The 25920-nt window shown below is 41.1% G+C and overlaps 2 protein-coding genes across 10 annotated transcripts in view; one reads left to right on the forward strand and one right to left on the reverse strand.

Annotated features, from left to right (window-relative positions):
- The window catches only part of GFM2 (GTP dependent ribosome recycling factor mitochondrial 2), a gene marked incomplete at its 5' end in the record, with an annotated part of 19268 nt that extends 14205 nt beyond the window's left edge, over positions 1-5063 (forward strand). For 2 of the 7 annotated variants that reach the window (XM_082335680.1, XM_082335684.1), the window contains 6 exons: positions 790-866; positions 1370-1508; positions 1655-1840; positions 3270-3385; positions 3635-3817; positions 4286-5055. In XM_082335680.1, coding sequence (XP_082191806.1) covers positions 790-866; positions 1370-1508; positions 1655-1840; positions 3270-3385; positions 3635-3817; positions 4286-4414 — 830 coding nt within the window. In that variant the 3' untranslated portion in view covers positions 4415-5055. Of the gene's footprint in view, positions 1-763; positions 867-1369; positions 1509-1654; positions 1841-3269; positions 3386-3634; positions 3818-4285 lie in introns of those variants that run through there. The other 5 variants (XM_082335682.1, XM_082335685.1, XM_082335683.1 and 2 more) reach the window with 4 other exon arrangements.
- Positions 2290-23490, reverse strand: HEXB (hexosaminidase subunit beta). Of its 3 annotated transcripts, XM_082335687.1 has the most exons (15): positions 23167-23490; positions 22906-23063; positions 20090-20155; positions 19271-19317; positions 18943-19053; positions 16447-16548; positions 14691-14820; positions 12766-12946; positions 11591-11677; positions 10883-10955; positions 10061-10235; positions 9144-9234; positions 8836-8940; positions 5465-5575; positions 2290-2603 (listed from the first exon to the last, which is right to left on the reverse strand). In XM_082335687.1, the coding sequence occupies exons 1-14, from the start codon at positions 23457-23459 to the stop codon at positions 5512-5514; spliced, it is 1683 nt and encodes a 560-aa protein (XP_082191813.1). In that variant the 5' UTR covers positions 23460-23490; the 3' UTR covers positions 2290-2603; positions 5465-5511. The 3 variants fall into 3 exon arrangements, with proteins under 3 accessions (XP_082191813.1, XP_082191812.1, XP_082191814.1); XM_082335686.1 differs by lacking the exon at positions 2290-2603 and having other exon boundaries at positions 5306-5575; XM_082335688.1 differs by lacking the exons at positions 2290-2603; positions 16447-16548 and having other exon boundaries at positions 5306-5575.
- Positions 23491-25920: the final 2430 nt, after the last annotated feature.

Consider the following 25920-nt stretch of genomic DNA (forward strand, 5'->3'; position numbering starts at 1 on the left):
TGTACCAGAGAACTTGGTTCCATTTGACGCTTTTTGGAAATACATACTTTAAATGCTGTGTCTTCATTCCAACAAAGCTGAGCTTGGCTGGGGGTGAAGGGGAGGAAAGACAAGTACCAGTGTAGTATGATGAAGTGGAGCAAGGTAGAATGCAGGTTTGGAGCAATATGTCTGCAGGCTGAGCCACTGGGTGGCAAGGTGTTCCTGGGTTTGGGTTTTATTTTGGTTCTGTTTTGTTTTTTTTTTTTCCCAAAGACTGTAAGATAGATAAATACAGTCTTAGCTGTGAGTTTATCATTCTGTAGCTGCTTTCCCATACCTGCCTTCTTCAGCAGTTAAGATAATGTGGAATCAGAAAAAAATAATTTGCATTTGAACCTTTTCGTGTTGAACTCATCTTGAAATATTTAGGCAAATCAAATGAGAGTGAGTTGACAATTTTTCTTATCTGTAAAAAGGGAGCAGTAATTTTTACTGACTTGATGACGCACTTACAGGTTCCATTCTGTCTTCACACAAGTACAAAATATCACTCTGAAAATAGTATTTTTAATAATTAAATTAAAGCACTCTGTAGCCTGCAGTTAATTTGTTGGAGAGAATCAGAAGTTGCAAGTTGCTTGTAATTCGAGTTCACTTTGTTTGCCAAAGTCTATGCTTTTCTAGGCTCCTTTTGATTCCTTCTGAAAATAACATTTGACCTTATGAGGAAAGTGATGTTTAGACATTCATAGTGATTCTCTAATTACTGAAGTCTCTTTAGATATAATGTTTGATATTTATGTACAGACTTGGATAACGCATTGAGCTGCCTTCAGCGTGAAGATCCAAGTTTAAAAGTGAAGCTAGATCCTGACACAGGACAAGTAAGATGAATCTTCTATTGCTCACCTTAAAACCAAGCTTTATTTTAGAACTGTCAAGACCACCCTTCAGTTAGTTCATTTACATATTAAGATCTTCTTGAATAAAAAGAACTCTCTAAATGTTCATATCATATATGTACAAAGTTCTGTGCATCAAACTAAAATGGAGCCTTGTGCACTTGGGCTTTACAGAGTAGAGTAAGTCATCCTGTGCTCTGCATGTTTTTGACAGTTCTGTAATTTAAAAAGTTTGAATTACATAGTCCTTAAGATAATGGAAGATGAGCTTTTTTATAGTGGTCACAGTAGTGGTAATTACCCTCTCGCTTATATGGTGTTTATGTCAGATGACCTAAAGCAGTCCTGTTTTGTCTCTAGGCTCCTTAGAATTTGAAGTATTTCTAAGAGACTGTTAAGAGCAGGCAAGTCCTTGTCTAAACAGTTGTATTAAAACCTGAGTTTTGCATGTTTTTCCTCTTCTTTCTTAACTCTCTTCTTACTAGACTATACTCTGTGGCATGGGAGAACTACACATAGAGATCATTCATGACCGAATCAAACGTGAATATGGAATTGAGACTTACTTGGGACCTCTTCAAATAGCATACAGAGAAACCATCCTAAATGTTGCCCAAGCTACAGGTAAAATGAGTGAATGGAAGGAACATCTTGTTTCTGGTTTTGTAGCTTGATTTACTTTGGATGATCTTACAAGTAACTTTCAGATGAATTTTGTGTATTAGTATTTTTCCAAATGGTTGTTTTGCCTTTTTTTTTTTCTTCTGCAGATATATTGGACAAAACAGTAGGAGATAAACGACACTTTGTAACTGCAGAGTTAGAGGTTAGGCCAAGGTTAGGGGAGAGAGCAACGACAAAACCTGTCATCGAGTATGCTGCAAGTGTCATTGAAGTGCTACCCAAAGAACTCCAAGAAGCTATAGAAAATGGAATCACAAATTCATGCATTCAAGGTAAAGAAAGTGCTATGACAACTATACTGGTCTAACATTTCTGTAAGAAGCAATTTAATATGTTTCTAGGAGGTAAAACTCCTTGGTAGCCTGAAAATTAAAAGCTAGTACGTATTAACTGTAGATGCAAGAGAACATTCTGAAATTTCCTTAACTACAAAAATTGCCGACACTCCTTTCCCTATGCCAGGAATGGAAGTCAGCATGCCTTTGGTTTTCAGGTTGATTTCTTCTCAGTCACTCAACAGTGAGCTTGAGGTTCTTATGGTTTGTTTTTTCATCTGCTATAAGAGATAAGGCATTTACTCAATGACATCACGTAAACCACAGTGATGTGACAGAAGTGGTTTCGGAGGCCAACAGGTACACACTGCACTTCCTATTAGAGTTACTGATGGGTTTTTTTGGACTTTCAAATATGTTAAATTCAAAAAAGTATACAATAAAAAGACTTACCTAATTGCAATGTATAGGCTTTCCAAAGGACTAAAAGCATCCTTTACATTTGATTAAAAATAGGAAATATTTAATAACCTGTGGCCAAAGAACTCTTCCTTACAGTAAAATTAACAGGCAGTGGATTGATAAATGAGAATTACTCTAGAAGCAGCAGCATGAGGTGTTTTTTCCATGTTGCTTTGTGGAGTTGGAAAGCATCTCATCTCTGGCTGTGGAATACGTCTTGGCTGTGTGCTTTCTTCATGGTCCTTGAAGACACTTCAGAACTGAGCTGTCTCCAGCCTAAAATTCATGCCCTTAAGTGCTGTTAAAATAAATAAGTAAATAAAGCCATGTTCTGTGTAGGGGAAAAAAAGTGATGTGTTGTTTCTCAGATGTGGTTCAGGCCTCCCATCCAGTCTAATATGGTTTTTGGTTTGGTTGAGATAACCTACCTTGGACACTAGACGTGCTTCATCCCTCCCTCATGGAACTGAGTTAACCCTGCAGTTTTGGTAGTGGGTTAGTGTCCGGCTTTGCTGTGATCACATTGTATTGAAAAGGAAAATACAGAAGATATTCTGGCTTCTGGTTAAAGAAAAGGTTTCACTGCTTTTTCAAATGAGATCTTGTTTCAATAGACAAGTTTTAGATATTATAATGTATTATTTAACTTCATTTTTGGGAATGGTGCGGATGAGCACACTTGGGAACTTCTGGTTCTGAAAATTATCTGTTCTTTTGCTAAAGAGAGTAAGAAAGTGTAAGTAAGTCTGCATTCCTTTGTCTCTTTTGGCAAAGCTAGGTGATGACAAAATCACAAAATGAGGAACAAGACCAGTAGTCATGCCCTTGGGGGGAGGAAGGGGAAGGAGAGGGGAAAGAGGAAAGTGAGAAGCTCCAAATTAATCCTGAAACTTTTTGCATGTGTCTTAATATTCTGGAAAACAACTGTGCTTTTTTTTTCTTTTTCTCTCTCTCCCCGCCCCAGGACCTTTGCTTGGATTCCCAGTTCAGGATATAGATGTGACAGTGCAATCACTGACGGTGCATCCTGACACCTCCCACACGATGATATCAGCCTGTGTCTCCCGTTGCATGCAAAAGGTACAGTGAAACTGTAAGCTGCTGTAGAACACAGTAGCATGATACACTACTGGGAAAATATATGTGTATCAGTATCTGGTAACTGTTCTTCTCTGACAGTGTAATGCCCCTCGCTCGGGAGTTTATAGCTTTTGGAAGTAGAGAATTTAAAAGGCAGTGTTAGCTTGAGTTATGTAAGTACTTATTATGTCAATTTTCTGTGGGGAAAAAAAAAAGGAGTCAACATAACTCTCCCTGCCTTCCATGCAGGCTTTGAAAAAAGCTGGTATACAAATACTGGAGCCCCTGATGAACCTAGAAATCACAGTAAGCGAAGATCATCTCAGTGCAGCACTCGCTGACCTTGCACAGCGGAGAGGCAGTATTCAGGAAATCCAGAGTCGTCAAGATAACAGAGTTGTGGTTGCTGCTGTTCCACTAGCAGAAATGATGGTATGTGATTATCTTATTAATCGTAAAATGCACATCTGATCTTTTTTTTATATGCTTAAAAATAATTAGGCTCCAGTGTACTTTTCCTGTTGTTATGGATGAATAAGTTTGGAATGGATGTCTTTTATTGTATTTTAATTACTGAAGGTCTGAAGCAAGTGCCCACAAATCTAGTGTTTTTGTGCCTGATTCAGATTTGTTAAACCAGCACGTTTTCAACTCTAAGTCAGAGAAGTAGTAAATACTACTAAAACAGGTTTTACAGAGAATATTTTTTTAAAAGCTATATTATCAGGTTGACTCATGCAGGTATTGCACTTTTAATACAGTAATATTAAAAAATTAACTTACTAGTGTGTTGCAGTGTACTTCTGGCTCTGTCTCTTTCTGTGACCTACGCAGCTCTCTGTGCTAACTTACCTTCCCTTTATCCTAAATTGAGTGACATGTGTTGTCCATTTTGTGCAGGGCTACTCAACAGTTCTGCGTTCTCTAACATCAGGCTCAGCAACCTTCACTTTGGAGCTTGCCAGTTATCAAGCCCTGAACAGTCAAGAGCAAAGTGCACTTCTTCAGAGGAGGATGGGGTTGGTGTGATCACTTTACTGTGTGTAGAACAATAAAGATATCTTCTACCCTCCCTGCTAAGTACTTCCAGGAGCCTATTTATGTACACCAGTAAGTTCTTTGGGGACCAACTGGTTGTGGTAAATGATGAAATAAGCTGTATGAGCAGACTGTGCTTTTACCTGTCCAAGGAAAGGTTCAAGAGACTGTGTTCTTTGGCACAGCCTTGTAATTGCAAAGCAGCTGAACCAGAGATGCAACCACAATTTGCTGCTTTGGAAACTCTTAGAGATGTCTGCAATGAGAAGTGATGCAAATCCTCTTCATAGAAATGAGCATTAAGTGCACCTTCCTGTGCTACTAGGACTGTTTCTTACTTTAGAAATAAAAAGTTTGTGAAGTTTATGTCTATAAATGAAATATCTTTACAGTTTTGGCAATCTCTATCTTGAGTTGTTTTCAGCTGAATAAAAGAATATGGTTAATAAGCATTTTCAACTGTACAACTGTAAGTATTACTTCCTGTCCTGTTAGAAACCAGTTTGAACCAGAGTTCAGGACTGGGTGTAACTTCTACCTGAGTTTGCTTTGGCAAATAAGTGGAGTGGATGCTTCTGCAAATTGAGTGCGATCTGTGCAAAAAATACAAGAAAGGCAGAGTTCTCCCAGGACAGTGATCCCTACCTACCACCTTGGAGTATGTTGAGGGAGGATTTTTTTTGACCTTTAGGAATGAGTGATTTAGGCTGTAATGGTTCCAATTTGCTATGTGTTAAAAGTCAGTCGAATTTGCAATTATCTGGTTACATAGAAAAGTGACAAATGATAAGATACTTTGAAATAAAAAGATAGTTTGCGCTTTATTTAAATATAGTCTTCGCTTTATTTTCCCTCAACTTTAGAATGTAAGGAAACTGGAAGTGGTTAACTCTATGGTATCAAGTTTCAGGATTTCACAGTGAAGAATCCCCATTTCTAATGAAAGCTAGACCCCATCAATTTTACTCCAACATTTTATTTTAAAAGTGAAAATTCTAAGTCTCCCTTCAGATATCAAACTGCATATATATATATTCATACCCCATGCAGAGGCATTTCAGGTTGTTGACTAGAAGTCTTTGCAGCAGTTACTGCCCTCTTGCTTCATGGGCACAGTATCCAACGAACACGGGTTCGGCTGCTATGCCACGGCTGTTAAAATAAAGTAGAACGTGTATGATTATAATCAAACAACTGGCTGGTGCCAGAGATACTGGCACTCTATTTTAATCTTTGTGTAAACAAAACTACTTCTAAGAAATAACAGATGGCCTATTTAGGGAGTGAAACAGGGCCCTATTCTACCATCGATTGTACTCAAGTACAGTTCTCTGTTTCAATATCAGATGTTCCAGGATATTAGAAAACAGGTTGAAAAGCTTAAATTCAGAGGCCGGTTGTCTCGATGTTCTGCAGAACCTGTTGCTTTTATTGAAGAGAAGTCATAAGAATGTGAAAAGATGAATCAGTTGACACTTGCACACTCCTCCCAACCCTGATGTTTCCTTCATATGCAGCTCTAATTATGTCATTTTCATTCATTTTTCTGGGGAGCCAGTTTTAGTAAACAGGATTTTTTTCTAGCTACACTATCATAAATTGTTCTGTTCTCATGTGGCTTTAAAAACAAACCAACCCCCCCCCTCCCCCCCAGTTTATGATGGTGCGGTAAGATAGTATAAAAAGATGTTTCAGAGTTCAAGTAGTCATAGCCAAAATTCTGCTTCTTGGATATTTAAGAGCTAGATAGTACTGCTACAGTGATTTGTAGGATTATATATAATGGTGTTTAAATTGCACTTGACAGCTGCAATGGAAGAAACTAAATAATGAAATAGTTCAGCTGAACTGTTGCTTGCCACTAAGCAAGACCTACTCTTAGGAAGAGACAGGGTTATTGTCTAGGCCTCTGGAACACATGCCCACCTTTTTGTTTCCCTTCTCCCATCACCATTTCTCTGCAGTTCGGGTTGCTGTATCCTACGGGAAGCTGAGTTTAGATCTGAATAGCAGCTACTGCTTTCGTGGTACTATTTCAACAGCAGTGGCGTCAGCCTTGGATAGGCAGAGCTACTGTTCCTCCAGTGACCACGATCTAGCTGTTAGGAAGTTCTACCTACCCACCCTCTCACTCCCTGGTACCCAGCTGCAGAGCAAGCCCCAGCTGTTTGTTCTGCTTGGAAGGGCTCCTTGGCCTACTACAACTGCCACGGTCTGTATATACCATGTATAAAAATGTTAGTAGGGACGTAGTCCTTTGCCCATGCTCTAAGACTTTACACCAGCCTGACTGATCAAATCAGCTCTTTGAGGTCACACAATGCTAAGGAAGTCCCGTATACATGAAAGGCAGCAGAACTGCAGCTCTAAGGAATACTCATTTCATCAGTGGAAAGCGAAAAATTTCTCTAGTGTTTTTCTGGTTTAAAGTCTATATAAAAGGAATCATTTTCAGGAGGGCATGTCCTTTTATTAAGGTAGTCTGTTTATAATAGGAATTGTTCACCATAACCTTATCACTCTCTACAACTACCTGAAAGGAGGTTGTAGAGAGGTGGGGGGTCGGTCTCTTTGCCCTAGTAACAAGCGATAGGATGAGAGGAAAGGGCCTCAAGCTGCACCAGGGGAAGTTTAGGTTGGATATTGGGAAAAACTTCACTGAAAGGGTAGTCAGGCACTGGCACAGGCTGCCCAGGGAAGTGGTTGAGTCCCCATCCCTGGAGGTATTTAAAAGAGGTGTAGATGTGGTGCTTAGGGACATGGTTTAGTGGTGGACTTGGCAGTGCTGGGTTAACGGTTCGACTTCATGGTCTTAAGGGTCTTTCTTTTCCAACCTAAATGATTCTGTGATTCTGTATGCCAGCAAAGCAGTTTTAGCACCAGAAGGTAGCTTAAAGAAAAAGCATGCTACAAGTACAGGGAGTCGTCCTTAGTCTGCCCCTGCATTCTGCATCTCTCATGCTAGCACTACCAGAGCAGCTGCAGTCACCTGGACCAGCTCCCTGTACAGCAATACAAGCGCCAGCATCAAGGAAGAAGATGGAGACGCAGCAATAGTTAACCAGGCCCAGGAACAGCATAGGTTAGTTGTCTGTAAAACCCTAATCCTAGAGGTACAGCCACGGTACGCTTCACTGTTCATTGTATCAGTGTTTTCTCTGAGCCCCATCAAGAGATGCACCATCCTGTGAAGTGAGAAGACCTAAGTTTTTAAAGCCCTTTAATCTTGTTTTTAACATGTATTTGTTAACTCTCAATGTATCTACTTTCCTCATGACTGAGGGAGATGATAACACAATTTACATATTGCTATTTTCCTATAGCATTATTTTAAGCCAGCTTGAACCAACAAGTCAAACCTTACGAGTCTTTCAGTCACTTTTAACTTGATTAATTACATAGCTAGTTTATACTGTAAGGTGAAAGTCAGTGATTCCAACAGATAATCATGCTAAGGCATCTACAGGAACATGAGCAGAGCGCTCGAGTTTTAAGTGCTGACTGTAACTGCCATTGTATCTTGTTCTCTAAAAAGCTGATTAGTATCTACCTTGAAATACTTCTTCACGCTCTTGGGATTTTCAATGATTTGTCATAAAATTTTGTAGAGAAATTAAATGGCATGTTGCATTCTTGCTGCAATCCAACTTTGCAGCAGCACTTGGGAAAACCTAAAGGGCTCCCTGACTGTATACTTTTAAAAGCGGAGTCAAACTTGGACTTAAGACCTAGAAATCACTCATTTCTACAACTGCAAATATACAAAGACTAGCAATAATTAACCAGTAACTTGTCTAGGTACTTTTTTAGGAAAGAACTGCAGACAAGAATATGTTATGAACTGACCTTGTTTAGAGCAGTCATAAATGAATTAAAATTTATCAGGCACTCCTCATCCACCCTTTTCAGTCCCTACACTAAGGCAATACCTGAAAGAATAGCTTGCTCAAGCTCACCTCTCATGCAGACAGCTCTACTTCATTGCCTGCTGCAGGTCTTTAATTATTATTTATAATAAATAATCAACAACAACTTTTTTAAAAGTCTACTTTTTCTCCTGTCTGTGTACTCCTCCCATATAGCCTTTAATATCCTTTTTGTCTGAAATAAGTCAATCATGGTGTTGTTTTTTCCTTTAGAGGAAAGAGATACATAGATGAGTTCTAGTATTTCACTGAAGAAAGTTAATGAGTTCTTAAAATGTTAGTTGCAGAACTGTCTAGAACTCCTGTCTTAGTGTATCTGTTCTTCCTCTTCTGTGGATACAAAAACACACGGGGTGACATTTACACAGTCAGATCAGACTGCTAGCTCTCCTCCCTTCATTTCCAGGCCAGCAGTTTAGGCCTGTACTTGAACTCCATTGGTTATAAGGCATGACAACCAAGCTTTACTATAGCTATTAATCTTACCGGAGCATGCGGCATCGATGATTAGTCAGTCTTCTATAGGCATCCTGCAAGTTGGTCACATTCCTGCTGCTCCAGAGTCTTTCCCCTACAGCACTTGCTCGAGGCCTGTAAAGATATACTGAGTTTTAGGGTAGGTATGGTCTATAATCAATAATGGATTAAAGTTTTTAATATATCCAGAAGCATCAATTTTTATAGCTGCTCATGTTCAGCACAGAGCACTGTTACCACTAACATCCAGTCCTGTTCGATTAATTAATATTCTTTGTAGCTGGCTTTCTAAAATCTATCAATAAAGCAGTTCATACCATAATCTTGGTGTGAGGTTAGTTGCATCCACAAATTCCCCCCACAGGCAGGCTTCTCCACCTATTAGGAGCTTTTTCTGTTTTTCAGATCCTGAATTCAAAGCAGAAAGTTAGAATTTCTATTTGCCCAGAAGATGGGCATATATCAACAATTTCATTTTCCAATACTGAGAGAGGATTGATGTTCAGTTGTTTGTTTTATCATATATCTATCCTGAGCACTAACTTAACGTTTTGGTAGCCTTGTTACTGAATGTGAGAACCACCAGGCCATTTGCCCAGAGAACCCATTTCCCTTCTCTGTCAGAAAGGACTTTACCTTTTACCCTCTGAAGACATTCCTCAGCCTTCTGACATTCTTCAGAGATTTCAGCCCTGACTGAAACTGTTCATTCCATCACACACAGCAAATTCCTTGAGAAAGCTACAAAGTCAGGTGCTCTCCCTAATCAGCTCCGAGAGCTACCTTGCACAACATGACAGCCCCGGGGAAAGTATAAGATGTTTTTACCAGCTTTAGCCAGAGGGAGAGAACATGTCTTTTTCTAGAACAGTCTAATGCTCCAGAAGCTTGCTAACATATGAATTCAGTGTCTGTCTACCAATAGCCATTTTGCACAACTCTGCCCCTAATGTATGATTTATCTGTCCACCTAGTCCAGCATCCTGTCTCACACAAGCACCAGTGCCAGATAGTTGAGTAAGGTAACACTTTTCCCTCTGAAAAGTGGAAAGTTGCATTTTTTTTATTTGAGAATTTTCCAGAGTTCTAGCTGACATTAAAGTCCTTTGATTACAGCATATCTGATCATAGTAACTGCATGACCACCCTCAATAGCCTTATTCTTTCCATTTACACCTTACTACAAACCAAAGACTTTCACGCACAGAACATGCATATAAAAAAAGTAACAAACCAGGGAAGTTAAGCGGTTCAACGCGGTAGTATTTCTTCCAGTCTTGCCCATAACTAATGTAGTCTAAGTACCAGGGAGCTGCCAGGATAGCAGTGAACCCAGCTCCAGTGACACTGCTCAGTTCATGAGCATAGTTGTTTCCCATCCACACTTGGACTACAGTGTCTGGTTTCAGCTAAAAGCAGGAAAAACAAAACAAAACAAAAAAACCCGAAAACATTAAAGACAATCCTAATTGCTGTTATCAGGAAAAAAGGATGACGGATTTTAAAACTGTTTTTTTTGTTTTGAAGAGGAACATTTTGGAAGCTACTTTTTGTCACTTTTTTCCCCACAGTCTAAAGCTGATAAGTTCTCTGCTGGTTTTAAACAGAGTTCACACTACAGTGAAGCCTGAAGTTATACTATAGACAGTTAATGCCCTAAGAGAGCTCCTACATGCACCAGTTATCTGATCAGCTCTGAAAAGCCGAGCATTTGGTGTTACTAGACCAGACGCAGAGTTATGTGAGGGAAAAAAAACAAACATGGAAACTCAGAGAAACTTCCCTACCCTTTACTCTGATGCTCTAAAGCATATTATATGATCTGTGTTCACCTTTAGAAAGCACTTCAATGCTGATGTTCCTGTTCCACCTGTTCTACATGCCCAATAAATGATAATTTCAAGGCAGGACCCACACCTAGGGAGACTTGCTAAAGTCAGTAGACTTGCTTTAACTCTTAAGAAACACAACCATAACTACTTAATAGTCTACCTTGGAAGCCTCTCACAATATTGTGCTGTTATGCAAGAGTATCTTATTTATTTTCCCATCTTACCTGCGCTTTGTTATCAAACACTTCTTGCCAGACTATGTATCCTTTGTTATAGGAGGAAACAATGTCCAAAATCCTAGAATTTAGAAATAAGATCATGTTTGTGAACTTCAATGAGATCAGTACAGGCACAGGAAGTAGCAATGTTTTCTACCCTACCTCAGGCCTTTCCCAGCACTGCATAGGGGACCAAGAAAAAACAGTTTTTTCTGGTTTTAGCCTTCAGTGCTCTGCCTCAAACAGGATCTTCTCCCATGTGTAAGGATACACATGTGCACAAACTGATGTTCAGAACTACCAGCCGCTCATACAGGTGTCTAAATCCATGTTATTTAAGAACGAGAGAAATACATGGCTGCAAAAACCTTAGGACTTTTCCTCCCCACCCTGTGTGCTGACATTACAGCAGATACCTAGTTTAAGATACTACCTAGTTTAAGATACCCAATGCATTCAGAGTGTGCACAGAGCTAGCCTACATGTCCTTGTTGTGTCCCACACTTAAGAGTTATGAACTTTACATTTATTAAAATATATTACATTTACATCTATTAAAATGTATTAAAATAAACAAAAGTGGGTAGTCCCCAATATGTGGCAATTTTTGAAAACAATATAGGCTAACCTGAATCAGCTTCAGTATCTGCACCTCAACACCACCCTCAGATAGTGGCTGTGAAAAGCTGAGAAAGAATTAAAGAAACAACGTACTTTTGAATATAGTAAGATTCCAGTTTAGCATAGTCAATGCCAAATCCTTGCTTCTTCATGAACTTTTTCACTTCAGGGTTAGATTTCCTTAAATAATAACAACAAAACAAGTAAAAAAAAAAAAAAAAAAAAAAAGAACAATTTTGTTTTGTTTTAAACCAGATTTCCCAACCACTTCCACCTATGCACAGCACACTAGCTGATGCTTTAGGCACACTGTAGCCTGGAATGCACAACAGAGCAGAAGCTGCAGACTAACATGATTTAGGTATTTTGAAACAGTTTCATTCTTATTTCAAATAAAGCCAGTAGTCCTGCTTCTCTGGTAGAACTACTGGAGTCCCTGTTCTGAAGCAGTCTCTGGCAGGCTGCCTCAAGCTCCTAAGAGCTCTGGGGTTCCTGGCTTCCCTGCAACTTTGTGGGAAAGTTGCCAGCAGGTCAGGAAACTGAGCAGCCATAGTACCAGTGGGTCCGCGGGAGTGACATCAAGAACTGCAGAAAATACCTTAAAAGCAAACCAACTCTTTTGTGACAAAGCATTTGTCAGAAATTTTCTTTCCTTTTAAAAATTAAAGCAAGTCCTGAGTGTTCAGATTTGATGTTTCAAGAGAACGCACAAATACTAACTAGATCAATTTGAACACTCATCCAATTAGATCTGCTCCAAATTCTGTATTATTAGTTACTCCAGCAGAGAGACTCCAAAATACTCAAAATCCACAACCAATTGAAAAAAAATCTATTAATACATGCCATACTCTTAATACAAGCACACAAGAGTCAGTATTGTAATACTTAATGTTAGCAGACTTTCTGGAAGGCAGAACTCAATGGAAAGAACTGCTTTTCCTTAAACACAAAGCATTTAAATGTCAATTATCTTATGTAGTACTTTCCTACCATACTAGTTCTCCTTCCTGCCAGCTTAATTTTCATAAAGAAATCCTTTAGAATACCTGAACATTTGTGAAACTACTAGTCTAAGCAAAATTCTGCACAACATCACTTGCTTGCTGAGGATCACAAATGCTCTGCCTGTAAATAGTTACAGAAGTAGGAGTGAAGATCTTTGGATTAAGCAGTGAAAACTGCCTCATGCAACCAAGTTCCATAATTGATGGATTAAGGCAAGTTTAAGAGGCACTAGATATTTATTTTTTGAACTGTCACCATACCAACAATTGAAGTTCACTTCATCTCCTCCCAAATGAATGTATGCATCTGGAAATACACTGCTGATCTCTTTGAAGAATTTAGTCATGAAGTCGTAAGTTGTATTCAAAATGGGATTTACAGGTCCAAAGGACCCAGTTGGCTGTTCTCCACTGTAACAAGGGGTGAGAAGATCTTTTTGACCTAATAGAAACAATTAATACACGATATTCAGTTCCATGTTGGTATGGTAACTTTGCTAGCAGGAAGAGGCAGTTATGCATATTAAAAAGAATAATATTCATGACTTAAGTGCTCATCTATTCTAAGTGTAATCAAGTAGAGGCAGGAGGAAATAAAACAACATGCCCTAGGTTGAAGAACCCCCTAAATGGAAATCAGGACTCTAACTTTTAGATTTGTGATTTAACACACACTAACTTATGGAACATGTTACCATACCTGGAAAACAGCTTCTGGGTGACTACTTGAATAAAAAAGTTTTAATGGATTTAGGAAAGAAGCCAATATAATGAGTGTGCTCCAGAGGCCTCTTTTCTCTTTTTATCACTCTGCTTTGTTAACACCTAAGTAGGTGGGAGGTATATGGCTCAAGGTAGATGTCCCACCTTGGTCTGCTAGGAATTTACCTCTACACAAGAAAGGAAGGCTATACAGACACCAAAACTAAGCACTGGTTCTTGAGTCAAGATATCTGAAGCAACATGAGTCAGGATAATAGGAAAAAGTTATTATATGTAAGTTGGAGATTCCCAAGTCCAGTTTATTTGGTAAACTGTGGTTACAGCAGCAGCACCTTCCTGGCTGTTTGTTTCCTATTCTGAGCACATTTCCCCCAAACAGGGCCCTAGTGGTAGATTGCTTCAACTAAGCTCCTCACATGCCTTAAGACTCCTCTCCAATATCTTGAATTTGAATGAAAACAAAGCACAGCCACCCAGATTCATAGGCAAAGCCAGGACTGGCTCCTGTGCACCACATTAAAAAAAGAACATATACATTAATACAAGAAGCTATCAGAAACAATTTATTTTCGGCAAGGCAGCTGAACCTTGCTCTTAATATGAACCATCTCACATATCACCAGGCAAGCCACTGGCTTTTATTAGTCTCTGTAACAGCAAAGACCACGAGACGAAGGATTCAGAAAGACTGTTTAGTAAATTCAGTTTTTGCCTTGTTCTTTTCCTTGTCATTTTAAATTAGTGAGAAAGAGCCTGAGGTATCTTCCAACATTATGGCGACATCCCCACAGGATGAGCACGAGACTTGCCCCATGGCTAAAGCTAAAGCTATGAAGCACTAGAAAAATCTTTACTATTTCTAGTTTGGCCAAAACCATCTTACGTTAATTGCAGTGAAATTGCAGCCAGTGCACCTTGAATTAAGGCACAAGTTTCCCCAGCCCTCAATTAAACACCACCACTCTCAGGATTCAAGCATTCTCTATCAAGAGAAGTATTAATCTGAAACCCAGAAGACAGTGAAGAAGCACCCACCTTTGCTGGGTTTTGTACACTGGCAGATTACCACTTTACTAATAGACAGAAGCATCAGCCACTTTGAAAGAACCTTCCCAAAGCAGAAATCTCTACTCTAGAGACAGCACCTCACTATTTGTAGCCACTGTCTTATTACTCTAAACTCAAGAGTACTGGATGGCGAGGATACCAACAACATGAAGTCTAAGGCAGACAGAATATATCTGTGCCTTCACACACACATCCCGTACAGGAAGTGTCAGCTTTCTCTGTTCACTTTAGTTCCTCTAACATGTAAGGTCATGACCATCACTGAGTCTGCCCCTTGCTTACCTCTTATCAAGGGCCTTTCAAAGCACTTTAAAGGCTGCTTTTTAGCAAGTTCATCTGCTTGCTACAACCTACTTAACCGCGATCTTTTAACCATTAATACTTTCTTGACATACCTCTTCCCCAAGACTGCGTGTGTCCTGGGGTATCAAACTCTGGGATGACTCGAATGCCTCTTAACCGGGCATACTCAATCACCAGACGGACGTCAGCAGGAGTATAGATGTGGTTATAGGAGTACGCTCCCTGTAAAGTATTCACATTTAGCGACAGTTTACAAAACACACCAGCAGCTCACAAAATTGGATTGAAGTGTTACAACTTAGACTGCAGAGCATTTTACAAGTTGGCCTTTTCTGGTTTATCACATGTGCAATTGCAGTGACAGAACTTTTTGGCTGACTAGTAGGGGGGAGACACACCAAACCAACCCCACAAAAATTAACCCGTTTTTCCACAGTAAGACAAATCTCCTGAGGAGACCATCCTTTTCTTGTTTGCTCACAGTTACTGAAGAGAACAGAAAAGCTAGTTTCTATTCCATCAGATTTTTGGAAGATACATTTTTCAATTCTGCTATACAGAGGCAAGCTAGTTTTCCCCTCCACCTCTGCATCATCAGTTCTGAAACACAGGGTCCTTGTTACGTGACATGCAAGACTAGCAGAAAAATTCTGCCAAGTCAGACAGAATAGCGTCTTCTTCCAACACCTCTGCTTGTTAGTTTTGATACAATGCCTAATTCAGCATCAGGGTGTGTTTGTTTTGTGACACTGAATTTGAGCGTCACTCCACTCCCACACAGACAACAAATGTGACAAATGACCCAGACTGCTACAGTTTGGTGAAACAGATGCTTTCCAAAGAGCCGAACTACATAAGAATAGCAACATAACTCCTCATGATTAATAGCACCGTAAGCTTCTATTTATCTGGAAACAGCTTCCACAGCTGAGTTACTCAAAAAAGATAATGGTAAAGAAGAAGCCTTTCAAAAAGAAGGCTATTGAGACAAAGGCCATCGCCCTCTCTCCAGCTGTCAGTGGGGAATAGGACAGAACTCCATGGACATAACTAGGAAAAATAATCTGAGTAAACCATCCAACATCTAAAATTTTTTAATTATAAAATTCTTCACGGCATCTGCTCAAGCACTGCCTAAATAATTTTCATGAGTGTCACATTCTAGCAAGCATTTTAGAACAGAATCACAAATCTCGTGCTCAGGCTCAGTCTACTTAATTATTCATACTTGATTCGGCTACTACTGTACTGTGACTGAGCAAGTAGCTCATATGGGCTTTCATTAATTAGCAAAATCTGCTGTGAATCAGGAAATAAAGAGATACATTGCACTGTATGTGTTTTAGAAAACAATCTCTCGCTTTTGGACCTCTTATAGATATGTTGTGTTTTGTAAAGTTAACTAGATCTCAGAAAGGGCAAAAGTACTACTGCAGTGGTTCCAAACCTAGAGCTGACAGGAAACTCTCTTACATTTGTTTGAGTGGCAGGAAGTCTATCAGTTAAACAAACAACAGAAATTCAAGCAATGTTCACCACAACAGGTTATTTGCACGCCATTACTGCTTGAAAGCCTGCAAACACTGAGGATCACTCTCACCAGCAAATCTGCACAGAAGAGTCAGGAAGGTCATTTACCATGCATCCGCCAAGGAAGACCTGAACATGATCCACATAGACACTCAGGCGGGATCCTAAATACGGACTTGCTGATTACTGGTCGTCTGGTACTGTTTCACAATCAGCCAAGGCAGATGTACACAACCATTGGTAGGCTCTGCATTTTATTTTCACAAAATATGTGCCAGATTTCTGCCCTCCCACCTTGCTCCAATGATGTTCACTCACCTTGTCACTTAAGTCAGGGAAATAAATGCTCTGGTAAGGGAATGACTGATCATCTACTATATGCCAGTGGAGAACATTGAACTTGTTAAAAGCCATGGCATCCTGTAACAAATAATGCAATACAGTCTAGTTAAGCACTTCGCTCTCACAGAGAACCTACGCAAAGAAGGTGGTCTTGTCCCAGTATATCCTGCGTGCCTAAAGCAACAACTAAAAAAAAAAAAAACTAAAACCACACCAAAGAAAAAGTGTACCATGTTTCACTGGATCCTAGAAGCATACACCAAAATGTACCAGCCTGTTTATACTACTGCTCCACTCCTCTGCCATCTATTTGCACCACTCCTGTCAACAAGCTCTTGATCTGAACATGCTACACTGGCTGGTAGAAGAGGAACTGCCATAAATGCTTATTAATTTTTTCCACTTCAGAATATACCTGGGTAATTCTCTATGCACCATCAGCTATTTTAGCTTACAGAAAAGCTTATACTTTTCCACCTAAATACTTTGGACTTGAAAACTAAACAGCGTGAGAGAGTTTCCTACTATTTAGTACATCCTCAGTTGCTAGTGACTTCTGCAGAACCCATTTCAAATACATGCAAAATAAACCATGCATTTTCCTCACGGAAGATAGTGTTCCCCTTATGTTTTCAGTCATTACAATGTGAGTACTTCCCTTTTTTGAACTTGAAGATAATCAAGATAAATGTTAACAGACATATTTTAGAATTATGACTCCAGACGGACAGTTACACACAGATCCTGAGTTATGTAAATCTGTTAGAGCCACAAGAAGTGCTGTGTGCTGCAAGAAGGCAGAGTAAGTGTTCTCTACATTGCTCAGGATTAAGTAATTGCAACACAGTTGTTTCCAATCCCTTGCCACAATACAATTATTTCCAACCCTCCCACTTCCTTTTTTCACCAAGCTATGTTTAAAGAAGTGACAAAATCTCTTCAGAAACGCCCACCAAATCCAAAGGAAGATTTATACCTTGTCCATTCCCCAAAATTCTCTCATCTGTTTTAATAGACAGCAAAAGTTTTAATTACTGCATGTCTCCACGCATTTCTATCAAATACCATCTTTCTACATAGAAAATTATATCTTCTGACCTTCACCTCAGCCACTCCTTCCTCAAGGACAACGCCCTTCCTAGAAATACAGTACAGCAGCTGAACACAAACAAGAAATGTACTGGAACTGTCGCGTTATGCATCTAATTACCACACATCAGTGAAGGGATTACTGCTGCTTTTTAAGCACACTTGCTCTTAAACCAGCAAGATGTCATAAACTGTAGCTCTGGGAAAGTATTAGAGCCACAGGCATAATTTAAGGAAAGAAAACAGAATAGTAACAGTTACAGAAACACAAAAAACGTTTAGAAACGCAAGTCTCAAAAGTCAAGTTACTTTTTGGACATTGTTGCCTCTTTTAGAAAAGATAACAAATATTGACACGAGTAACTACTTCAGTCTTTGAAGCACCCTCAGTTGTAAATGAAACACTGCAGAAACACTACTTGCTGAACAGGGACTGATCTTAAAGATAAATACAAGTGGCAAATACCCATGGAGGGGCAAGTTCTGAGCACAGTTCAAGGATGACCTCAGAAATGAAGACTGGATTTACCTGCACTCTCTTCCTGCCCATCTTAAGCCTGCTCTGCAAAGTTCTGCAATGTGGAAGGGAAATTTCTAACACTATTTCATCTTGGAAAAGCAAGACAGAGACAAAACAGGAAACTGCATGTTCCTACACTCCAAGATTCCTCCATTTCAACCCACCAAATAAGCCCTGCTACAAGGATTTCAACAGCTGAAAAGGGGAGTACAAAACAGAAAAACCTACAGCTTTCACTGCTATGATTACACAAATTCATCACCTTTCCATCAAGGTGGGAGTATACAATTCTTAGTGTGCTTACATAAGCTTTTTGGAGGAAGTTTTCTTTGGGATTTTTTTTTTTTTTTTTTTTTCTTTTTTTTCTTTTTGAAGGGACATGGTGAAAGAAATCAGTACCTTCCAATGAACATTTCCAATTTCCCCCCTTGCTCTGTACTATTTAATTACTGGCTTGCTCTTAGCAGCCTACGAAAGGACTACCAAAGCCTGGTTATAGAAAAGACTGGAATCTTCCTGCAACCACTGGCATTGAAGCCAGGACTTGCAAGGTCTCCCCTGTACTGCTTGGTGACAGTCAGATGTCTCAAAACGTGTTTCCAAGAAATATGTGAGCTGGTTTAGGCAACAGAAAATACAGAAAACCCAAGGTACCACAAATCCCACAACTAATTGTGTCTGCCTGCTCAATTCCTCTCTGGTGTACGCTCTGACCTTCACTTAGCAAAGTTCACTCTGTCTTTTTAGAAGTCAGCCAGAGGAGATGGGTTCTCCTTTCATACCAGTTCCAGTTGCTACCTACTTCAGGAGGCAAAACACAACAAAAAGCCTTCATTATTAATGATACAAAACCACCCACTTACCAGGTTTGTAAGAATAGATTTCAATGGTAAATAATGCCTTGAAGTGTCTAGTAAGATCCCTCTATGAGCAAATCTTGGGAAGTCGTCGATTTCGGATTCATTGACAAGAAACTATGAGAACGAGATTTAAAAATTAGAATTCCCATTTTATATTCATAATTTCAAAGAGGAAACACTTACTTTTTGGTTTGTTAACAGCTTTCCAAGGATCATTTTCTGAAAAAATACTTAATGAAACCAGTAGATCTGCCATTTCTAGAAGAGCACCTGATGAAGAATGTGGTTACCTGTTATCAGGACTGTGGTTTCAGTTAATAGCTATACTTACGCTTCCATAGTCATCTTCGTGAACCAACTGGCTGAAGGTTTCCAAACCTGGAAAAAAATCCAAGAAAGGGATCTGGAGTGCAACCCGCTACTTGTCCTTAAAGTTTTAGTTAAAAACAGGACCATAACTATTTACAGGCATACACATAGCTAGAAAGAATGTTTTGTAGCTGAGTTTCTTTCTCTTTAGCACAGTTTCCTTAATTGCTCAAGCACCACAGTTACTGAAGTTCTGAAGAGAGAACCATTCAAGCTCTCCGTTATACACAAGTATGAATATTAGCACTACAGCCCAGCTGTACCAAATTAGTCCTTGAATAATATGAAAGTTACTAAGAGTAAGGTGGGAATTTCTGGTGTTGTCATTCCTGTCATTTCTGGAAGTGGTGAAGTTTCTAATTCAGCACGAAAAATCTGCTAATTTTGACTAACGTTCCAGTAAGAACAGCAGACTGAAATTTCAGCATTATGGTCTTCTTGGTGATATGTCCAGCATGTTCAGTTATTAGGTGCAGTCAGAGAATAATTTGTTCACACTGTAGATCAGAGAGCTTTTTAGCACTCAAGATTTGGTTGGCTTGGCTGATTTGAGGCACAGCAAGAGTGCACTTATGCTGTGCCACTGGATCAGAGATGCTGAGCACCCGGACTGAGGGTCTGACCAACACACATCTGGGTACCCTTCTGGCCTCTATGCCCAAGCTTACTTCCCATGAAGGACTGAGTGAGGGCAAGGCTCAGTGGTCAGCTGTTTCTTAGTCTGGCATGGAGCTTGAATAAGCTCAGAACAAACAGCTCTACAGGAAAAGTATCAGCTTACCTCTTAAAGCACCCCATACCTCATCTGCTTTCAGTATAGCCACAGGCTCAGTTACAGTTAAATGATCTAAAGAAAAGGAAAAAAAAAAGTTATTTCTCAAGGAAGCATGGATTGACAGGACAATGCTAACAGTCATTAAAGAGATTCTTCAAGTGCCATGTCTCTCTTTGGTTTTTAAATTCTAACCAATGCTGTTTTTAACAGTGATACCATGCTGCTATTTTTCATTTATGTGCTCCTGAAATAATGCAAGCTACTAGTCAGAGAGTCAACAGTTAACTAGCAAGATGATAAAACAAATACGGTGCTTAATAATGGCAATGTTAAATACTGCACATGAGCCAGAATTCCAGCCAAGTTTAACCCAACTGATTTAAAACACATTAGATGGTATTTTTTTGTTTAAGATATAGGTGATAAAGGTTGGGTAACTAATCTAGACCTAACCGCAGAAGTTTATTCTCCTTTTATCTTCCTTTTATACAGATTATGCATACATACTTTTCCAGAGATATAGCTTGTCAAGTAATATTGTTAGGTACTTACTATAAAGGACTAATTACAAAGTGGGGGCAGGGGGGAAGGCAGAAATTAGACCCCACCATCTAATGAGCACATGCATGGGGGCAGTGAGACGAAGCAAGGTAAATAAAATGAAGAACGGTATCTGAAGGCATTCATAACAATCCTCCCTTAAGTTTGAGTACCGAAGTACAGTACAAAGGAAAAAAAAAAAAAAAAAAGCTAAACTAATTTTGTTTTTCCATTTAAGGTGATTCAGTAAATTTTAGTGAAGAAACAAGTATCTTTTAAATATGTTAATTAAAAAAAAAATCACATATATATGTATAAAAACACACTATATCTATAAATCTGTAGAGTTTGTATTATTATTTAAACATCAAAGCAATAATAAGCTGACCAGAGTTGCACATTTGAAGCAGCAGAGAAAAAAATCAGAGGGCTAAATTGCTGTATAATGATTTTTTGGATCTGCCTCAGCATGAAAGAATGGTTGGTTTTAAGTTATACAGTCCAAACATTTGTCTAAACTACCAGAGAAAAGCCATTCAGGGACATGAAGAAAGTACCTCAAGCTTCCATTTTAACTAAACATAGATTGCATATACTGGAAGTTCTGGGTAAGAAACAGAACTTAGAAGACTACTGCAATCTCCACAGGTCTTTCTGTGATAAACTGTAGTTCAGCCAAGGATTTAATTCCAAGACAGCAGTCTTTTTTCTGAACGTATGTCATACCTATTTGGATCCTTTTACACAAGCAAGCAAGAAGCCAGTGGGGAGAAGGGCAGATAACTTGTACTTTGATTACGTATCCATTGCATACCTCTTGCTATAGGATAGTCACTGACTGATCCGTACTATCTCTATTAAGAAAAGGAGCCAAACTGCTCAATCCAGCAAGTGACTAATAACTGCCTATTTTGGCATTTGTTCCCTGAGCAAGCTATTCCATTAAAAGTAAAAAATTAAAACCCTGCTGAAGTCTAGAGAGTTCAGCTTACTACATGAGGAAAACTTCATGTTATTCGTAACAGGAAACTCCTTTCCTCCAGCAGAGGGAAAAAACTCTGTTCTGAAGAGTGCAATCTAAAAATCACATGATCTGACAGATTCCCTGACAGAAGAGAAGAACTGGCTCTGGCTAAAATCTGAAGTTCACAAAACCAGTTTGAAGTTCAACTAGTAGTAAAGCAGTATAATAACCTGACTGTGGCAGAAAAATTCTAAAGCGTTAGTAATTTTGCTGCTATACCTCATTCGCATTGAAATGCATAATAAAACTTGCACATAAAAATTGCACTACTTGGCTAAATGTACCAAAAAGATTGAGTAAACTTAAAATCATTACATTCTATCACAAGTCAGGTGGAATTAATCCTGCTGCAGATGTATGGCTTAAGATTAAAAGGATCTTTTTCTAAGGATCTGTATCCTGGATACCGAACAACTGCCTTGCCTAGTACAGAAGATTATCTCAAGACAGAACTAGATGAATTGGATATGTTGAACTCTGTGCTAACCTGCCCAGACAAAAAGCAATACTACCACATCCTTATTTCTGTTAAGGAACTTCTCTGGTGATTAGGACTTGATTTTAGAGTACTTCTCCACTCTGGACTTCAGTCATAGAACTAAAGCAGCATAGCAGAACAAATGCACTATAACCATCATGTTTATAAATCCTTTCTTGTATCTACTGATAGAAAGAAAGTGGACTTATAATACTGCAAGATGAATAACAGGAACTTCAATAAACACTTTCTGGTTTTCCAGGAAAAACAGAAATACCATGTACATAAACTAGTGTAGGTAGCTTCAGTTCAAATGTAGTTATTTCTAAGGAGAGCAGATGAATAAGCAATGCCAGCCTTCGCTCAACACCCTGTACTGAAGGGATGATCTCTTGACTACGCCTAGATGTCACCACACGTAACCGGGTACAGCACAGCATAATACCTCTGATTCTTAATGATAGTTACCAGAAAGGACAGCAGCAGGTGAATGAGTTGAATGCTAGTTAAACTGCAGAAAACACAGGCTATGCTTCTAACCAGCTTCATGATTCACTGTGGGCTGAGACTTCCCACAGCATTAAAAGCAAGCATTATTTTCTGGTTGCCACTGTTGCGAAATGTTCTTGAGCACCTCAGCGACCCTGTGATCTCCAGTTACTTAAAAAAAAATCTGCCGACTTTTACACTGGACACATGATCGGAAAACAAGTGCTGAGGCTGCCGTACCAGCCGCGGAGGGCGGGAGGAGCGCGGCGCCCGGCTGTGCGCGGTACTCACAGGCCTCGCTGGAGGCGAGGTGCGGGTGGCTGTGACAGCCGGAGTCCCGGGACTCGATCACCACCTGCAGCTGCGACAGCTCGGGCTCCGCTCGGGCGCCGGGCGGCCTCCGGCTCCGCTTCCGCCGGCGGGACTGCCCGAACACGTACTCGTAGTACCTGCCGGGGAAGCACAGACGCCGGCGGGGTCCTGAGGTAACCGCTCCCGCCGCCGGGCCGCCGCCCGCCGCCCTGCCGCGCCCCCGGCCCCGCCGCCCCTCACCTGCGGAAGGCGTCCTGCAGCAGACCGCAGGCCGGCCCCGCCGAGGAGCCGGCGCCGTGCACCAGCTGGAAGCGGGCGGGGGCCAGCTGCAGCTGGCGGGGGGACGTGCGGAGCCACTGCGGCAGGGGCCACAGCGAGTCCTCGGGGACGGCGCCCGAGGCCAGCTCCCACTCGGCCGCCTCCGGCGTGGGCTCGGCCCGCGGGGCGCCGTGGCGAAGGCTGGTGCTCACCAGCACGGCGGGGACGAGGAACAGCCCCACCAGCAGCCCGGCCAGCCCCATGGCTCTGCCCATGGCCCGGCGTGCGCGCCGCCTCCCTCCGCCGCGGCGGCCCGCTCGGCGGGAAGCCCGCCCCGTCACGGGACCGGCGGGGGCGGGCCGCGGGAGCGCGCCTCCGCGCCCGCCCACCGCGGCGCCTCCCCGCGGGCTGCTCGCGGCCGCTCAACGGCCCCGCAACGGCCCCCGCGGCGCGGGGAGGCGGCCGCCGCCGGGGCGGGAGGGAGCTCCCCCAGCTGTCGTCCTGCCGTCCCGGTCGGGAAACCGCTGGGAGGAATAACGAGGGAGCGTTGCTGGGTCGGAAATTGTCAGCGGTTTCATTTCTGTGCGGGAAGGTCTTGCTTTGGGTTACGTTTTTATACAGGGAAAACTAACGCATCTCTTGTCCTGCCACAAACCAGTTTCAGTCTCAGCAGAAATTACTTTTTTAACAGAGGTAATCCTGCAGATTGTGTTATAAACTATATTGTGCATAAGCAGAAGTCTGAGTTGCAGTGATTTCAAGCTTTAACCAAGCAAAACTAGGTGTTTTGACAGATCCCGGTACAAATTTTGGAAAGTTATTGTGGAGACTTCAGAAGGCAAATCAAGCGTTTGAAAGCTGGAAATCCCAGTGGGGAGGAATTCAGGTTTTAAGCCACCTCTAATTGAATGGTTAATGCAAACGCTGAAGCATCGTCGCTGTTGCTTCGGCTGACGCACCAGTGAAACCCACGGTGGTGAGGGAGCTGACAGCTGCACGCTGTTTTTGCAGTGGAAGCGGGGAGCCGGTCAGCCATCCTCCTCGGCGATCTTCCTTGCGTGGAAGGTTATCTCTGCAGTCATGTGCTCCAGGTTTCGAAACAGGCTCTTCACTTTAAAGTAAAAAATAAGGAGTGTCTTCACAATGAAGATTACATCTGTTTGCAAAGAACACAGGCATCTTGCTGTAGAATTACTAAGAAGCAAAACTCCTCTTCTTCGGTAGGGTTTGTCCTCCTCTTTTGGCCTACGTCACTTTGCAAGTTTGGAGGAGAAGCTCTCCCTAGTGTCCAGAAGACTGCCCTGGGAGCGCCGCTGCCTCACCCACTTAGTGAATCACTGCAGGGCTGGGCCGCACAGCAGTGTAAGAGGAGGTGAGTCCCAGCTGCCCCGTGTCCCCAGCGCTGCTCCTGTTCACACAGTCAGATTTATGTGATGGCACACTCAGCAGGTCCGGGGAGCTGACCTAATCTTGCCCCCCTCCAAAAAAAGTGATGGCACACTGGGAAGAGGGGGAATAAACGGCAGGATGAGGGCAAGGTTGGGACTATGCCAGGCCTGTTGAGACTGTGAACTGCACCTGAAGGGAATGAATCACTAAACATCCTGGTTTTGTCATTCGCTCTGCCCATCCACGCAACTGGAGCATGAAGACTTGATGGAAGCTATTTGATGCAGGCTATCCATAGCAGAATGTTATTGAATCTTGTCATGCTGTAGGTAAAAATCAATTCTTCATTATCTGACACCGAACAGGTGCACAGCACGTAACACCTGCACATCTCCCCTCCCGCCCCGCAGCGTGCCATGAGATATGTGGAAATAGCAGTGCAATCTTTTCTGGCCCTCTCAGAGGCAATTGTTACACTTTGCTGTTCAAGTGGCGGCAGAGGTTTCAGGTTGCCTGTTACCATACACCCTTCCCTTTGCCTTGCGTGACTGTCTCCTCAAATGTGCTGCCTCAACTGTTCGTGTTGCCCGCCTCTGTTCATCTTTTCAGGCATATTTAGAAAATCTGGATTATTTCATAGGCTTCTTTGGCACAGCTGAGAGATCAATAAACTCTGTTGGGGAAGTAGAGGGCAAGGATGAGTAGCTGAAGTTGCTGCGGGGGCTGTAAGATAGTAAACTAAGTCTGCTGTTTACAGGTAAGTGTTAACCAGCCTGGCCATCCCAAAGGGCTAGTGGCTATAAACGCACTGAGTGTTTTTGCTTTCAGTTCTGTTTTCAGTGGTTGTAGCTTCCATAAAGCAAGGCTGTTCTATACCAATTAAGTATGCCTATTTATTAGTCACCTAATAAATATTCACCTATTTATTTATTATTGTCACTTTTAAATAAGCTGTTCTGTGCACAGAAAACTAATTAAATAAATTTTGCCTTTTTTTTTCTTCTCTGGTTAGATTTTCTGATGATCAATAAAGAGAGCAGGTAGTCTTTCCTTGTGTAAGTCCATGAATATAGTTTCTTTCTATTACTGTTGTGGTTCAACCCCAGCCAGCAACTAAGCACCATGCAGCCGCTCGCTCACTCCCCCCAGGTGGGATGGGGGAGAGAATCGGAAGGGTAAAAGGGGAAAACTCTTTGGGTTGAGATAAGAACAGTTTAATAACTAAAGTAAAATAAAAATAGAACAGTGGTAATAGTAATAACAATAATAAAAACAAGTAATAATAGTACCACAGAAATACAAAGCAAGTGATACACTGTACAATTACTCACCACCCGCCAACTGATG

The sequence above is a fragment of the Platalea leucorodia genome, assembly GCF_965183815.1.
Source record: "Platalea leucorodia genome assembly, chromosome: Z".
NCBI classification, from domain to species: Eukaryota; Metazoa; Chordata; class Aves; order Pelecaniformes; family Threskiornithidae; genus Platalea; species Platalea leucorodia.

What these genes read in the sequence shown, in the direction of transcription:
- HEXB (XM_082335687.1), bottom strand. Translation starts at nt 23,459, where the DNA reads ATGGGCAGAGCCATGGGGCTGGCCGGGCTGCTGGTGGGGCTGTTCCTC. An exon ending in AATCTATTCTTACAAACCTG is followed by an intron (nt 16,549 to 18,942) that starts GTAAGTGGGTGG and finishes TATTTGTTACAG; the next exon opens with GATGCCATGGCTTTTAACAA. An exon ending in TGAACCGCTTAACTTCCCTG is followed by an intron (nt 9,235 to 10,060) that starts GTTTGTTACTTT and finishes CTTTGAATTCAG; the next exon opens with GATCTGAAAAACAGAAAAAG.